The sequence below is a fragment of the Garra rufa genome, chromosome 9, assembly GCF_049309525.1.
Source record: "Garra rufa chromosome 9, GarRuf1.0, whole genome shotgun sequence".
Lineage (NCBI taxonomy): Eukaryota > Metazoa > Chordata > Actinopteri > Cypriniformes > Cyprinidae > Garra > Garra rufa.
The window spans coordinates 35,443,106-35,462,030 of record NC_133369.1 but is presented as its reverse complement, the minus strand read 5'-3'; the positions used below and the strand labels follow the sequence as shown (position 1 = coordinate 35,462,030).

Below are 18,925 nucleotides of genomic sequence, written 5' to 3'. Positions count from 1 at the left end.
AATAAATGCAGATCAATAAAATGATTGTCCACACACAGACATGCATGCCCCTGTCTGTGAAATCCAGGCTGAAGCCTCAAAATCAAATTATGTATAGAACAAGAATCAAAACTAGATTTTAACCATTAATTTTACTATGATTTCAATCTTTGACATGGCCCAACTCAGTCGATATTAAAGATATTGAGTTTGCATTTTCACAGAATGTTCTTTACCTTATAAAGGATCATTTTACTCTATGTAGAAAACAGTAAATCACTAAAAAATAGCTGTGTTTTCACAGCCAGGGTCACATTTAGTCTCAACGCTACCTCTCACTAATCTGCCCTAATGTATTGACATTATGAAGTCATGCATCCCTGCTGTTTCACAAGCAGCAGGTTATATCACAGCACTGTACTCTGATCTATGCCTGCTGGATGTTTTATTGCTCTCTACCTTGTCCTTCCATCCTTGTAATACTTTTCCTTGGAACTGGGATGGTTACGTAATCCTGCATAAAACTGCACTGTTTTGATCCCCGTCATTTACTGCGATGTCGCCGCCATGCAGCATATTATGCAAGTTCAGTTATCAAGCAATGTTTATTTAGTTATATCTTTATTTAGTTATGATAAATAGCTTGCCATCTCAATCATAATTGGGAGAGCAAATAGAATAAAACATTAATGAGTCACAGAAGTGAATCAATGTAATACAGTGCGAAGACACTGATAAACAATGCCGAGGTGTTAAATGGATGCGTACGTGTTTTCAAACACACAGACTGTTGCAGGCTGTCAATCTTGCAGTCAATACAAAAATCCCTCAGGCTGAGACAGTGGTGTGAAAGAGTCAGAGACATGTGAATATTGCATGTGTAATAACTCACTGGCCAGATATGAATTAATGATTCTGTTTTAAAAGCCTGAACTACATTAACTCAAATGACCAAACAGACTCCTTTAATGAAACCAGTTATGGATCATTAGTGCGGAACATAAGCTCTGTTTGTGGATGATTCTTAGTGAATGTGATATGATATGTTTGTATTTAGTCTTTTATAGTCTTTTTTGTTGTTGTTTGTTTGTTGACCCACATTCTGTGTTGTGGTTTGGGTCTCTATTCCTCTCACGCAGCATATTGATTACTTCAGTGGGGGGAGAAGTGCGCGCACACACATTCTTTTTTTATTCCCATTCAGCCTCTTTTGCATTTCCCACACTCCCATTTTCACTGTCTCCTCCCCTTTCAAAGTTTTCCCAGGCCTTCGCCATATTCTTCACCATTTTCAGCCTGTCTTTTCTTGCTTTCTCCATTTGAGCCAAAGCACAAAGGCTCAGCCTTGGTTAAGTTCACACTAAAGAGAAACCCGCCTCCTTCACGGCCACTGCCATTGTGCCATCGTCCCATACATGTCAGGCTATTGTGTTTCCATAGGAATGAAGGCCCTCAACAAACCACAGTTACAGGAAGTAGCTCTGTAGACTCCATTGCAATTATAAACGTTTTGCATTCCGTCAATATAACACAAAAAATGAGTGATAACACAACAAACCCAGACATTGTTAATGTGTGATTCATGTGTCGTTGTTAGGTGGAGTTGCACAAGTGTAGAAATGTAGTTGTTGTTATCAAACACCCCATGTCTTCACGCTCCACTTGTCAAGTTTTTGAGTTTAAAGGGTAAAGTCTGTTACCATATAACATTATCATGGACTAAAATGATTCAGCATGTTTCTAATAAGTTTTGTTTAGCATTTACTACTGTGAGGCAAGTTAACAATCAGTCTGGTCTAGACAGTAGTGAAGTATTTTTACTTTACTCAAATACATGTACATTTTCTGTAGTTTATTAGTGTTTTTCTTTGGAAAACTTTACTTCTCTACATTGCAAAACATAATGTCATACTTTTTACTGCACTACATTTCATAAATAAAAGTTGTTGTTTGTTTTACCTTTAATACTTTACAAATATCCATAGTACTTTCTTGTACTCAAGTAAATCTTTGAATTACTTTTTCTTGAGTAAAAGTAAGAAAGTAACAGATTTCTAATGCAATTAAGTATTAAATGATATTTAATATAACAATTAAATTATATTATACATTGGAATGTTTTGAAGTAAAGTTTTCTAAAAAAAAAATACACTGATAAAGTGTAAAGACACTTGAAAAGCACTTCATTGCTGAAAAATACTTCATTGCTGTCTGGCTCTGTCATGCATGGGTATTTGTTTGTAAAATTGAAAGGTGCAAAAACGCAGTTTTTGTAAGTTTGGTTAGACATTTAAACATACAATAATAATAGATATGGGCCATTCTACAAAATTGGTTCAAAGTCAGATTTGCAAACGTCTTTTTTCCACAAATTTTGTATGTATGCAAATTGTATAATATCCAAGGTACACATTTCTAGTAATTGTGCAGTTAATTCTTATATTGTATTTTCAGAAGGTTTTGGAATATTTGTCCTCTCCCCAAATCTGTCACTCTCGGAACACAGTAATATATAATTAAATACAATGGGTTATATTGACCTGTTAAGATTTTGCTTACATCTTCCTGGGTTAATGTAGTTAATGTATATTGTTTTCTATTTTATTAAAACGTTTGCAGAGGTAAATCAAAGCTAATTACAATTTAAACAATATTTAAAATGTGATTTATGAGATTTGTTGTCTTTTGAAGAAATTTTTTCTTTGTAAAAGGCAAAAAGTTGATCATACTGATTTCAAACTTAAGGATTCATTAGTTTGAATGTACGTTAAACCAAACACTATCATAACATCTTAGTTGATAGTTCAGTATACTTTATTTTTGACAATACATCCAATGTTTCAGTCTTGACAGCTCATTTTTGGTAGCGACCACATCACGTTGCATAATTTTAACCCACATACTAAAACCAACTTAAACATACTAAAATAGAAAAAAATTGCATAACTGTAGTTACAAAAAATGATTTCCCCCAAATAAAGGATCATGTGTTCCCTTTTGTCAACTTTTGTCATGACACTTACAGTAGTGACAATTTTATGGAATAACAGATGCCACTACCGGAACTTCAATAAACTGTTTCGGAAGTGACAAGTTTAAATACTTTTGAGCCTAGCTTAAATATGTTATTTAGCACATGGTTAGCTAAGTTCTGAACAGTTGTACCCATATAAATACTAAATGTTATGGAATAACTCCCAAAAAAGTGTGTTTACTTGTAGATAAATGGTGGTCGGTAGTGACATTCTTTAAAGTTACACACAGGTTTGTTTGTTTTTTGTATACTTTTTAACACATTTACCTTAAAATGATAGGGCTTTTCTACTCACCTCATAGCTATGAGAGAGAGGGGCACACAAATATTTCCTTATCATAAATGTAGGGATGTAGGTAAAATCAGTTTCAGCCAATGGACTAAAACATACACTGTTTCAGTAGTGACGTAAATGCAGGACACGTTTTTTAATAATTTGCAAAGAAAAAAAAAATATATATATATATTTTTTTTTTTACTTAAAAAAAAACTAAAAGATATGTTTAAAAACAACAATGGGATAAAATGCAAAAAATGTTTCAATAGCATTTTCATAAATTGAAATTTAGGGGTTAGGGTTCGGGGAAAGCCACCTCCCATTTGAAAGTACCCACTAAATGATGATTTTTATATATATGTTAAGCTTACTGATATTTTAAATATTATTGTGGGTTTCAATAGATAAAAAAGGATCTTAGTTAAAATCTAATATTTAAATACTTAACTGCTTTTTAAATGTAGTTTTTGGTTGTGGGACAGCAGTTTGCACTAATTCTTTAGATGGCCCATATACAAAAAAAGATGTATGATTTGCTAATGCCTAACAAAATAAAAACATCACATGATCAGTAATTTCTAAATGATTTTAAGACATTTTATACATTTTTAGGGTTTAAAGTGTAGTTTAGTTGAAAACAATACAAACAAGCTAGAACCATTTGAAAAGATATTTCAAATTAAGTAAATGTGCCAACTTTGTTAGGTAAATGCGACTGAAAACAGTCATTTTGATCATGACTACAGAGAATTAAGCAATTAACTTAAAAATAACGATTAAATGGATGAATTGATTAAAAATATGTATTTGTAAACATTTGTCTGTAAAGTTGTTCATTCATAAATGATTTACATCTTTAAAAAATGTCCTTCTATATAACTTTTTTATAGAAATACTGTATTTATACACAATCTTTGTACACTTCTACATATTTTTATCTATCTTTAAAATAATTTGTTATATTTAGTATTCAAATATGTATCTCATTTTTAGTAACGCATGTCATTTTGTCTGTAAAGTTGTTCACTCAGAAATGATTTTGATGATTTGAGTTTTAGATTATTAATATTGTAAGGTGTAGGGCCTGTACAAACTTAAGTACATAAAATACATATGAATACTCATGAGATCATGTTAAAATAATAGTGTGATTAGTAGAAGTTTTGCTAATGATGGAGTAGGTCTCAAAACATAGTCATATATATATATATATATATATATATATATATATATATATATATAATATATATATATGCAAAAATATTAACTACCCTTACAAAAATTAGTTATATTTTGTATTCAGATATGCATCTTATGTTTAGTAACAGGTGTGTCATTTTATCTTTTGTATTTTGACTTTATGTGTCCTGTTGTTTGAAATGTCCTGTTTGCCTTCTCTATGGCTATGTGAAATCTTTTCATCAAGGAATATGCATAGGCTCCGCCCACACGACAGGTGTAGTCAAACACAACTCGGTCACGCCTTGGTAGGTTGCCATGTTGCGTCAGTGGAACGTACCATTCTGTCCTCTGCAGGAGGGGTCAGTTTTTCTTTTAAGTTAGTCTCATCTTAATATAAAAACCTTCTGTAGTTTCTTATTATTCTATACATAAACACATGTTAATCTACAAAAATGTAGTTGGGTTATTTTCTTACTTCAGTCAGAAAAACACATCCTCTTCTATTTCTTATCTAAGTGGTAGCGTCCAGGTATTGAGTCTGCTGTGACAGGTGTGTGTCACTCAGAGACTGTCTATCTGATCTTGGAGATAGAGTTATATGTCCAGCCCAGCGTCACGGTCTCACAGATGGCTGTGGACGTGAGACGGCTGAGCCAGCCTGGGCTTAACTAGCCCAGTGACAGCATGGCATTGACTCTCGATCACTCTAAAGAGGAGTACTTTGAGTATGACTCCTCTTCAGAGACCCTGGAAATATCTACCTTGTCTTACGTTAGCTCAAACAGTGCTGATGATGCAGATGATGAGGAAGACCCAGAACCGTACACCCTGGAGGAAGGTATTGTACCTGTGGCCTTGACATTTTGATCCTTTCAAAAGTCTTTGTGCTATCAAAGAGACACATCGTCATAGTAACTCAACATAGTAGTGTCTTTCAGTAATGGTCAAGTGTCGTACTCTGAAATCTAAACAATCTAAACAGGTTTTTCCATCCTTGGTTGTTGATTACGTACCTGGTTAAAACATTTTAAAATGCACACAATAGATCCGATTCTTGTTCTTGTCGGGTTCCCTCTTCTTTCTGATAATATCACTATTTGTATTGTATAATAGTCATACTTTTATGTTACAACATCATTACTAATGTTATAGTAATGAAGAAAATCAGTGAGTTACACATTTTGAATCAACTAGTTTCAGTGTATTAATCATAAAGTTTCAGGAACAAGTTTAAAATATGATTTAGCTTTTATTGTGACTAATTGAGGTTGTGGTATCCTGTTTAGATTTATCACAAATTTGCCATGTTCCAGAGCATTTCATGAGGTTGATCATGTCAACACTGCACAGACCATCCTCGTACTGGTAGAGCATGCATGCCAGCATGCACTGCAGATGTGCTATTATATAACTAGAGTAATAGTTAACTATACCAACCATGTTTTGTTTTGTTTTTTGGCCGAGGATTTAGTTTTGAAACCAATTTTCCTCAGGGATTGCTAGTAAATTTCACAAAGAATTACAAAGAATAAGCAAATACCATATTGAATTAAATGTGAAATTTTGAAGTCTCATAAGTACAGAGCAGTTGGAATATAAAAACAAAGCTAGTAACATCTTTGTTGAAACCTAAATATATAATTCATTTTTTCTATTTTATTTTTAACCTAACAGTATAGTGTCCTGACATTTTAGGTATTCTTCAGTTAAACATGTTTATTTATTTATTTATTTATATATGCAGGTCATTTCCCCCCTGTTTTATCTTTATCGATGTAATTGTATATAAACAGTGAAAAAAATATAATGTTTAGATTAATATATATATATATATATATATATATATATATATATATATATATATATATATATATATATATATATATAAGGGGTGGGCATAGATAATTTTTTTTAATCTAGATTAAATCTTGGAATTAATCTAGATTAAAATGGCTAATTTGAATTCTGCTGAAGACATTTTCAGAATATGTGTGTTACCCAAATAATGACTAAAAGTAAGTCTTCGAGAAAGGGCCAGGTGGCGCATTAGACCAGGCGCTCATCTCCTGTTTCCAAAATGCATCACAAACTGCTTGACAATTGCATTTACAACATAATTACCTATACAAACTTGTGTAACCAAGTACTTTTGCGCAAAAGGCTGCACGACGTGCGCGTTCCCCTTAAATAAACAGACGTGCACGGACATGGATAGCTTATCTGCGTGCATAGTCTTCCATTAAACTGCGTTGCTTTTAGAAGCGTCAATTCAGTTATTGCATATTGTTTAATGTCTTTATTTCGGGATTTTCAAAGTAAATTATAACTCAAATTTGAGATTTTAGTGGGGAACAGCAGATTTTCACTGGGGCACATGCCCCAGTAAAAAGGGTCTAGCAACGCACGCACCTGCCCTTCATAACTGCATCCATGTTTGCACGTCTCATTTGATGTGGTAATTTCACAGAAGTTGAAGACTCGTTCTCGCCCCCTACAGTGCAATTCGACTAGGTATACGTCATCCACGTTAAAATATCAAAGTGAAAGTCATCATATCTTGCATAGTTTAGACCCAGCTCCCAACCCAACTTTGAGAATAGATTAACGGCGATATTTTTTTTATCGCCCAATAAGAGTCTCACGTTAACGCAGCACGTTAACGCCGATAACGGCCCACCACTAATATATATATATATATATTAGTGCTGTCCAATCGATTAATCATGATTATTTGCATCAAATATGTATTATGTATATATAAATACACACACACACATACATGTTTATTTTGGATGTGATTAATTATTAATTGATTATTACCTTATTACAGTACCAGTCACCTCACAGCAACCTTAAGTAGCTAACACACTTATCAAATGTTATAAAATGTATTTTATCTTTTTGGACAGGTTTATAAAGATATGTATGTGATACTCTAGACCCACTTTTTTTTAAGTTAGCTGTGCATTTTAGGGTTTACATTTTTATAATCAGTTGCATGTATTAGTAATTGTGACTCTGCTACACTGTAATACAAACTTACCTTATTAATTATTATGCATTAGGACTGTGTAATGCATTAAAATGATGAGTACCAAATTTCATGGGTTATATCTTTCATGTATGAAATTGCATTATGCTCTTTAACAGTAAGTAGGTAGATTGTGTCTGCCGTGTTAAATTGCATTGTTCATTTTAAAGCATACTGTATATAAACATTACTGGAGATTAACTAGTTACATGTAACATAATTACATCGTTTAACTACAAAATAACTGTTATAATCTGTTACAGTTACTGATGTGTATTTAAACTATATCTTGTTATGGATTTAAATCTGTATTAAACCTCAGAACAATAACAAAGTGAAAAAAGTAGCTAAAGGCTGAATTTAAAATGAAGTTATCAATCTTAATATAATCAATTCTAGTGATGAAGGATTATGAAAGTCTGATAGTAATCAGTGTTGATTACTACTGTAAGGTTAACCTTGCCGGCTTTAAATGTTTGAAAATGATTAACATTTTAGAAACATTTAGAAAAAAAAAAAATCAACGTTACATTACTTTAATAAAGTAATTGAAATTTTAAATGTAAGGGTAACTTGTAATCAGTAACCTATTACATTTTCAAAGTAACCTTCTCAACTTGTATATAAAATGAATGGCTTTATAACTCACTAGCAATACATTTATAATGCATTATATTCCCAGGTAGTTTTAAAGTGCTATTGAAAAGCTGTAAATGTTTATTTCTGTATGCGCACAAGCAAAAACTGACCTTTTCTTGAAGGTTATTTCAAGACCAAGAAAGTCACCTTTATAAATGCACTGAACAAGATGTGTGGGAGCTATTAGTGCCTGACTGTGTTCTTTGTGTCCAGTTTACACTGTGGGAATAATAGTCTCTGTGCAGTGGGAGCCGGTCTGATAGCAGGTCATTGCGTATGGTTGCTCTTGGTTTGTTGTTTGGTCTGGTGTTGAGCGTCATGGTACCGGGGTCATTGAGGTGTACAAGTACCCATGCTGGTGGACGGAAATCGAGTGTGAAGCACACTGTCTGTCCTGGGATCTTAGACCAGCAGCTGTTGATAGTCTAACTTGGCCCTTTAATGAGTGTTTACCCATGTAAATAAACCTTGCTAAGCAGGTTAATTCATTTGTGATGGCCACTGAACTATGAAAGGAACATAATGTGATGTCCCTCAAATGTGGTGAGGGATATTTGCAGGATGTACACTTTGTGGTATATATTCTGTTCAGTGAGGTTTTTTAGATGTCTCTATTACATTTGTAATCCATAACAACATGGCATATACACTGTAAGTCAAAAGTTTTCACACCCCTGCTCATTCTTTACATTGGCTGTTTTTGAATAATATGCATCTGTCTGAATATGTTAAAACATATATTCCCCTGGACCACAAAACAAGTCATAAGTGTCAAAATTAGGTTTCAAAATTGAGATTTTTACATAATCTAAAAGCTCAATAAATAAGCTTGTTAGGATAGGACGATATTTGGCCGAGATACAACTATTTGAAAATCTGGAATCTGAGGGTGCAAAAAAATCTAAATATTGAGAAAATTGCCTTTAAAGTTGTCCGAAAAAGTTCTTAGTAATGCATATTACTAATCAAAAATTAACTTTAGATATATTTACGGTAGGAAATTTACAAAATATCTTCATGGAACATGGATCTTTACTTAATATCCTAATGTTTTTTTTCTTTTTGGCATAAAAGAAAAATCAATCATTTTGACCAGTGCAACATATTTTTGGCAATTGCTACAAATACACCCGTGCTACTTATAAAATATTATTTATCTTTTATTTTTATTTCATAGCTTTAATAAAAATAGCCATCCACTTAAAAAGCTAGTTTTTATTAATTATAAATCTTTTCTTTCAAAAGAAATAAGTACATTTTATTGAGCAAGGATGCGTTAAATTGATCAAAAGTGACTAAAAGTATTTGCAATATTATGAAAGATTTGTTATAAACAATTGAAAAAAAAAAAGTAATAACTGTATCATGCTTTCCACAAAAATATTAAGCAGCACTACAGTTTTAAACATTAATATTGAGAAGAAATGTTTTATGAGCACCAAAAATTCAGCTTTGTCACCACAGGAAAATATTACATTTTAAATATGTTTAACAGTTGCTTTAAGTTGTAATAATATTTTAAATAAATGCGGTCTTGGTGAGCAAGAAACTTCTTTAAAATTAGTCTATATTTTGTTGTGAAGTGTTACCATTTATATTTCATAAAAGTAATTTCAAGCATTTAAGATTATGCCTTCAGATCTAATGGATTTTAAAATCACAGAAAAAACACAATTTAAAGGAACCGTATGTAGGATTGTGGCCAAAACTGGTACTGCAATCACTTTCAAAATACTGTGGAACGGTGTATCCCCTCCCACTCCCCCCTGACTCGAGGTTGCCAGCTAAGCTGCAGGAGTAGGCTGCTACAAGGAGCTTCCAACGGCAAGTGACGAGTCCTACACAGTAATTTGTTTTTCTTCTGTTAATTATGTTTATGCTTCACAAGAGATGTTTTGCGAAGTAATTATGTATCGCAAAAATTTACAGATGGCGATTAGCCAAATATTTCGTAAAGATGTACTGTAATACCACATTTCAGTCGGAACATAGATTGTTTTCATACCCTGCAAGTGGTGCGATATAAAGCTTTTTATGAACGCATTTAGCACGGCCGACCGTGTAAAATCCACTGTGTACGGAAGCAAAGTTAGCCAAACATAGATGAATCTCACCTGTCCAGGAGAAAATTAGCAACGTTGGCATCTATCTTCAAATTCTTCTCCGTTTTCAGCCGTCTCCATCTTTCAAAGGCATCTCCTATACAAATCCTTGTTTTATTTCGGACTTTGTCACGACGTATTTCGGATTCATAACGAGGTCTTTTAGGTTTCGTAACGTTATACATGTTTTATCCGACACATTCGTATAGCTGCAGCTGTAACAGAGCTGGCAACCCGGATCACAAAACTCTACTGATTTCGTGATTGGTAGATAGCTGGAGGGTGGAGCCTCAGACCAAAACACAAAATGACAACAATAACATCAGTTGTGGGCTGCAACTCTCACTTTTAAATGACAATATCCTGGCCGGACCACTGTTGTCAGTGATATAAGTATTTGAAATTAACATGATTTCTTAATGTCTAGTGACATGTCAGGGCCATTTTATGATTAACTGACATAAATTTCTTACATACGGTTCCTTTAAGTCCAAATTGTCTAAACATTTAAATGATCGTTTAAGTGACATTTTTATTTATTGGAGTAAAGTTTTTTTTTTTTTTTTTTACTGAGACTGATTTTTTTTATTATTATTGATTTTGGTGGTTGAATTATTAAACACTATCGGAAGCTGATCTGTTTAGGACTTTGTTCTGTATTGGTTTGTTCCCAGGAACAATACGAATTCTTCTTAAATGAGAGTAATATCACACAGAAATACCATTACAGTACTTTGAGATGCATTGGGTGGGTTTGTTAGGTTTACTATTCAGCCGTATCCTATCAGCCATTGTTGTAGTGTGACTCACAGTTCATAACAAGATCAGCTATTATAAGTTTAACCTACTGTACAATATAATGAAACTATGCGTCAAACTGTATCTCTTAAATAAATATTTTCAACCTTGATCAAATAATAACACTGGAAATGTTCTGTATTATTACTGAGCTGATTGTTTCAGAAGAAAAACAGTATGAAGCTGATGTGTGTTTAAATGAGTTCTGCTCCAGGAATGTTTCTGTGTGGTTTACAGCTGGGTGTTGCTGGGTGTTGGATTCAGGTGCTGGGTAGAGTCTATGCTCTCTGTACTGAGTGTGACGCAGATGGAAATGTCTGCTTTGCATTTGATTCTTTAACACCATACTTAGAGCCTTTTTTTGGTGCTTTTGAGAAGCTTTTGACTAGTGTCCTTCTCACCAGCATTATAGCAGTAATGTAAATGTAGTGTTTGTTCTCCAAATAACAAGTGTTACTTTGAAAATACTTTGTTTTCTATACTTAAAATATTATACATTATAAAATAACTATAAATTAAGCCAATTGAGTTTGATGATTGTAGTGGTGCAGAAATTGCAAACTGCATCATTAAAATGTGCACCATGTTACTGTAATGAAAAATAGGAGTTCCCATTATGCATTTTTTCACTTTACGGTTATTTGTATTTTTCAGTGTTATCGGTAAAACTTATATTTTCATCTTAGGACAGCATTTTTTTTTTGCATGCTAATGTTTTTAACGCTTGTAATTGTGTTATATTGTACTAAATATGCTTTGTTTCAAACACATCAACAGGGAGGATCTGTTGGATATGACTATAATAAATCCCCTGAAATATTTATAAGCTGGAAAATGCTGACCTGTTGATAATAAGAAAATATGATGGTGATTATGGCTGTGTTTTATCTCCATTGTGATGAAGAATTTCCTGGAGAAGAGGTCTATTAAAGCAGAGATAAGATTCTGAAAGAAAGCTAGTTGAACAATATGATGATGGGAAAAAATCTGTTTAATATGCATCAGTTACATTAGTACTTGCAAATATTATATTAAAACATTTAAGTGCACTCACTTTTTCTTAAGTACACATTTAAAAAGTTCACTCTGTAAAAATATGAATATTATTATTATTATTATTATTTACACTACCAGTCAAAAGTTTGGACACACTTGACAATGTTTTTCATAATCTAAAAACTCAAAAATTCATTTTTTAGTCAAATATTAATTATAAAAAAAACAATACAATATATTTTTAATTATTTTATTTTATTTTATTTTTTTATTTTTTTTGTGCAAATTTACAAATTGTGCCAAGGAATGATTCTCAGTTTGTTTTTAAGAAAAACTGAAATTAATTTAGAATTTGTTTTTTGTTTTTTTCCAAAAAAAAAAAACTTTTTCTTAAAAACAAACTGAGAATCATTCCTTGGCACAATTTATAAAATAAAATAAAATAAACAATACAATAAAATAAAAATTTGAGTCAAGTGTGTCCAAACTTTTGACTGGTAGTATACTTTGTCATTATGTATTAATGTATTGTAGTAGTAGTTTTTTTTTTTTTTGTTGTTGTTGTTGTTGTTTTGCTTTTGCTTTAAAATGTACACTTATTTGTTTAGACTAACTTAGTAAATTATATAATTTTAACTATAGCTTGTTATTCAATATTACATTTTATATTTGAAATATACTGTTATACTAAATAAACGTAACCATTACAAACATGTAAGTGCAAACATATTTAAATATCTCATCCTGGACCACAAAAACAGTCGTAAGTAGCACGGGTATATTTGTAGCAATAGCCAAAAATACATTGCATCGGTCAAAATAATTGATTTGCCAAAAATCATCAGGATATTAAGTAAAGATCATGTTCCATGAAGACATTTTGTACATTTCCCACCGGAAATATATCAAAACTTTGTTTTTGATTAGTAATATGCATTGCTAAGAAGTTCATTTGGACAACTTTAAAGGCGATTTTCTGTAGTTTCTAGATTTTTCTAGTTTTTTGTTTTTGCACCCTCAGATTTTCAAATTGTTGTATCTTGAATAAAATATATTGTCCTATCCTAAACCATACATCACTGGAAAGCTTATTTATTTAGCTTTCAGATGATGTATAAATCTCAATTATGACTGGTTTTGTGGCCACATTTATGAATTTATTATAAATATAAACTATAATATATGTTCATTTAATTGCAGCTGATATGCAAACAAGTGTCTGAAAACATTTGGTGATGTTCTATTCTTTTAAACCCTGCTGAAAAAAACAGCATATGCTGGTTAGGTATGTTTTGGTGCTGGGATGCTGGTTTTATCTGGTATATGCTGGTCCTTTGCTGGTTTTTGCTGGTCCCTTGCTGGTTTTTGCTGGTTTATGCTGGTCATGTTGCTGGTTAATGCTGGTCCTTTGCTGGTTTATGCTGGTCCTTGACCAGGAACATGACCAGCATAAACCAGCTAAGGACCAGCATAAACCAGCAAAGGACCAGCATATACCAGCTAAAACCAGCATCCCAGCACCAAAACATACCTAACCAGCATATGCTGGTTTTTTCAGCAGGGAAGTATATTATTTCCATGAGTACTCTTCTTTTTCACAAGTAATAAATATTCAGATGTTCTAGCTGAGTATGTAGGCACCTCTTATGTTAGCTTCAAACACAATATACCTGTAACTTAGGATGTTTATTTTAAGTTATCGAGTATCTAATTTTTCATTTGTGTTCCTTTGTTCCCACAGTTCTATGTGCTGATCGAGTGGGCCAGATGACTAAGACATATAATGACATAGATGCTGTGACACGTCTCCTGGAGGAGGTAAGCCGTGGGAAGTGGGAGGATGGGTCATAGCAGTCATTTAAAAATAAAAAATAGAGTAGAGGATTTTTTTTTTCGGTTTAAAGCGTGTCCCACATGTTGTGATGTAGGTCCTACAGTGTACCATAATAGTTCATGATTACATAAGTATCATCCACAGTCTTGATGATGTTCCCGTACATTTGCTGTTCATTTATGTTCCTGAACTAGATGTGATATCCATAATGTTTTTTCAGGAACTAGGATAATCTTTCATTTATATTCAGATTTTCTGTTAAATGTAGCAATAAAGTCTCTAAAAAGTCTCATTCTATTCAATGAACACAGACTAGTATTAACACAGTGTTTGATAGTGAATGTGAGCTAAAAAGAAAATTAATGGGGTCACCTTGTTTTCATCTGTGTGTCAATTCAGAAAGAGCGGGATTTGGAGTTGGCGGCTCGTATTGGCCAGTCTCTGCTGAAAAAGAACAAAACCCTCAGCGAGAGGAACACCTTTCTAGAGGAGCAGGTGGAGCACATACGAGAAGAGGTAAGAAAAGAAAACCGAAACGCGAGACAAGCCTGTTGGCAAATGTCATCCTATTTTTTTTTCTAAATTTAGTGCCACTAGTGGTGGTGAAATTGCAAACCCTTTTAAGAAGAATGCTTTTAAACAGTTTAGATTAGCAGTGTTTATGCTTGCAAAAATAGCAGAACCGTTTTTAGTGCTAAAAACACCTCTTCTATATAAGCTTAATGGTGATATAAGACATTTTAACCAATAGTTTTATTAATAATTATTTATATTCTTTCTAATTAGTTTTTTATTGTTTATTCATTTGATGGCTCAGTCTTATAATACACTGAAGTCTCTATTAGGGTTCTTTAATTAAAAAACACTGACAGCAACTGTCAGTTAGGTACTGTAAATTTATATTGACATGGGAAATTGTACCAAAAATGACAGTGTGTTGGCAACATTTATTAGCTAAATGCATAAATGCGAATTAATGTTGAACATAAAGAAAGAAATAAAACATAATTGATAGGAAACATCCAGTTACAAACTAAAAGATAAAATGTATAGACATTTTAAGAAGGATATAAAAGTACCTCTTGAGAGTGTGTTGACAATCTGCTGCCGCTTCAGAAAAGCAGTAATGAGGTGGCTTTGAAAGGAATTATTTGACAGTTACACAAAGACGGGAATAAATTACACAATTGCACTACCAGTCAAAAGTTTTTGAACAGTAAGTTTTAATGTTTTTTAAAAAAGTCTCTTCTGCTCTCCAAGCCTGCGTTACTTTGATCCAAAGTACAGCAAAAGCAGTACAAAATGTTTTCACTATTTAAAATAACTGTTTTCTATTTGGATATATTTTAAAATGTAATTTATTCCTGCGATTTCAAAGCTGAATTTTTTGCATCATTACTCCTTTCACATGATCCTTAAGAAATCATTCTAATGTTTTGATGTGTTGCTCAAAAACATATTTATTATTATGTTAAAAACCACTGAGTAGAATTTTTCTTTTGAGTAAATGTCTATATTATCACTTTTGATCAATTTAAAGCATCCTTGCTAAATGAAAGCGTTAATTTCTATAATTACACAATTTTAAAAGCTTTTTATTTTAGATAAATTCATCAAAGAAACCTGAAAAAAAATGGACTCAAGTGTTTTAAATATTGATGATAATAATAATAATAATAATAATAATAATAATAATAATAAGGATCATTTGACAATAAGGACTGGAGTAATGATGGTGAAATTTTAGGTTTGATCACAGGAATAAATTCGATTTTAAAATATTTTCTAATAGAAAGTAGTTATTTAAAATAGTAAAAATATTTCACGATATTACTGCTTTTGCTGTATTTTGGATCAAATAATGCAGGCACTGCAAAAATAAAAAAATTTGTCTCGTTTTCAGCCAAAATATCTAAAAATTCTTAAATCAAGAAGGTTTTTCTCGACGAGTAAAAAATTTGTTCTTGTTTTCAGAAAAAAAACCAAGTCAAAATTAACTGGGTTTTTGCTTAGAACAAGCAAAATAATCTGCCAGTGGGGTAAGAAAAGAAGTCTTATTTCAAACAGAAAACAAGACTATTTTTCTTACCCCATTGGTAGATTATTTAGCTTGTTTCAAGCAAAAACACACTTAATTTTGACTTTTTTTTTTTTTCTGAAAAGAAGACGATAATTTTACTCGTCTAAAAAATCCTTCTTGATTAAAGATTTTTTTTTTTTTGATATTTTGGCTGGAAACAAGAAAAGCATTTTTGCAGTGGGCTTGGTAAGCAGAAGAGAATTTTTTAAAAAACATTAAAAAAAATCTTACTGTTCAAAAGCTTTTGAATGGTAGTGTACTTTTAACACAAAGAACCGTGTTAGCATAAAATGGTTCTTCAGAATGATATGGTTCTAAACGAAGTATTACTTTGTGCAAAGAACCTTTAAAGAACATACTTTTTAGCAGCATAAAACAGTTTAGATTTAAAAACATTCTTATACAAAACAATGCAGACTGTTTGAGTCCACAGTTATTGTTGCGTGCATATAGTGAGTGTTTGTATGCATCCATGCAGGTATCTCAGCTGCGTCATGATCTCTCAATGAAGGATGAACTCCTGCAGTTCTACACAAGTGCAGCTGAGGAAAGTGACGGAGACTCTGCTTCTAGCACACCGTGAGTCCATTTATTAAGCTTGAACGATACCTCAAAACTGTGTGGAGTTCTATCATTTTTTTAATTTTTGCCTGAAAATTGTACAGAGATATCTATGTACTGAAGTAGGCAGATCTGTCTTTGCAGTATTCGCAGAAATGACTCGTCTTTCACGATCCCGAATTACCTCCCCCTGGATTCACTACAGAAGAAACTCAAAGACCTGGAGGAAGAGAACATCAGCCTGCGATCAGAGGTGAAAGATTGAGGCCTGACCTCACATCCTTTGCATAAAATTATTCAAAACAGCCTCCAATCAAACTTATCAGAGTTTCAGGCATATCACATATCCAATACAAACACAATATATAACAGGGTCATTCTCATGCCAGTTATCTGTGCGCTTTAGTAAAATTACACTTGGAAACGACATTGTAAAAAGCTATAAAATAATATAATAATAATAAGCAAATAGAAATGAAACTTGGATATATTTTAGAGTAGTCAATGTGCAACTTGTATAGCAGTATAGATTTACTGTCCTCTGAAAATAACTCAAAATACAGCCATTCTTGTCAAAATAGCTGGCAACAAAATGAGTAAGTGATAACAGCAGTATGTTGTTTAACCATGCAAAGCCACATGTCCTATTCATCATGTTTATGTTTTTATCTGCTTGACAGGACCATACAAAGTTGTGTATCTTGTATTAGAGCAGTTAAAATTAGGTGCTTTAAATACATTTCTCTCATACTGACCACTGGATGTTCAACATAGCATCTCATGGCAAAGAACTCTCTGAGGATTTGAGAATTAGAATTGTTGCTCTCCACAAAGATGGCCAAGGTTATTAGAGGTTCAGTAACACCCTGAAACATCATACAGAGGTTTCCCAAAATGGGTTCCATTCGGAACAGGCCTTGCAAGGGTCGATCAACGCAGTTAAGCACGGAAGCCTTTTTTGAAGCTGGCTCACAAGAAAGCCCACAAACAGTTTGCTGAAGACAACCTGTCCAAGAGCATACATTACTGGAACCATGTCCTGTGGTCTGGAATAAGATCCCAGCAACAACCTGTGCAGCTCTGGTCAATTCCATGCCCAGGATGATTAAGGCAGTGCCAGATAACAATGGTGCTAAAACAAATTATTCACACTTTGGATAAGTTCACTTTTGTTGCCAGCTATTTTGACAATAATGGTTGTATGTTGAGTAATTTTGAGGGGACAGTAAATCTATACTGCTTTACAAGCTGCACATTGGCTACTCTAAAATATATCCAAGTTTCATTTCTATATGATTGTCTTTTGAGAAGATATACTAAAACGGTTGCTAAAATAGGAGGGGTGTACTCACTTTTGTGAGATACTGTATGTGGGTAGTTGAAATATAACTTACAGAACTTTTAGATCATATTTTTTAAAGCTTTAGGCACTGAAGAACAGTCAGAAATTTCATACATGCAATGCTTCTCTTTCTCTATGTATTGCCCCCCTCACTGTAACTGTAGATCTACAGTGACGTGTGTCAGGTATCTGACCCCAGCAGATATGTGGAATTATATTGCACTGACTATGGAGTCTACATTCACACCTACACAAGACCTGTTCACAACAAAACATTTTAGAAACTTCTGTAACAATAGATGAACCCGTATCCAAAGACATCACAGTATAGCATTTCTCAGTTTATGTGAACCTCATTAAACTGGGCCATGACATGAAAACAACAAGCTTTGTGAAAACTCCATGTCTTTGCCTTTTGCTGTAGATTCAATTCAAGCTCGATACTTTTGTTCTAAAACACGGGCACTTTAGACACAACCTGGTCTTCTGACAGGAACCTTGAAACAAAGGATGAGCCTTGTAAAGTGATGCCTCCATTGTTTATTCAGATCATTCCTTAACGTGTGTGTGCGTATGTTTATAGGCAAATCACTTAGAGACAGAGACCATCTCGTACGAAGAAAAGGAACAACAGCTTGTAAATGACTGTGTTAAAGAGCTCAGTGAGTAGATCCACCTTTTACACCACCAACGATCATATTCCCTCCCATTGTAAACTTATATTACATAATCATCTTACACTAGTTCAATTCATGTATTCTTTTCATTGCCTTATTGTTCTATCCTTGTAGCATAACAGTTTAGTTATTAACGACATCAACTGCACGTACTAAGGGACTAATCTATAACTTGCTTTAAATGGGGATTGGGGACTTTCCTATTTATTTATTTTTTTTACCAAGGGAGCGTTTGATACATGAAGTGCATCTCTTTCCCCTTAGGAGATGCTAACATACAGATCTCTACGATTGCGGAGGAGCTGGCTAAGAAAACAGAAGACGCCTCTCGCCAGCAAGAGGAAATCACACATCTGCTCTCTCAGATCGTGGATCTGCAGAAAAAAGCCAAAT

At 33.1% G+C, this 18,925-nt stretch overlaps 1 protein-coding gene across 1 annotated transcript in view; it reads left to right on the top strand.

Moving 5' to 3' along the window:
* Nucleotides 1-18,925, top strand: part of trak1a (trafficking protein, kinesin binding 1a) — a 47,337-nt gene that overhangs the window by 17,543 nt on the left and 10,869 nt on the right. Inside the window, exons 3-8 of the mRNA XM_073847840.1 lie at nucleotides 13,780-13,856; nucleotides 14,272-14,388; nucleotides 16,431-16,531; nucleotides 16,658-16,766; nucleotides 18,439-18,517; nucleotides 18,797-18,918. Of these exons, the coding sequence (XP_073703941.1) occupies nucleotides 13,780-13,856; nucleotides 14,272-14,388; nucleotides 16,431-16,531; nucleotides 16,658-16,766; nucleotides 18,439-18,517; nucleotides 18,797-18,918 (605 nt within the window). The remainder of the gene's footprint in view (nucleotides 1-13,779; nucleotides 13,857-14,271; nucleotides 14,389-16,430; nucleotides 16,532-16,657; nucleotides 16,767-18,438; nucleotides 18,518-18,796; nucleotides 18,919-18,925) is intronic.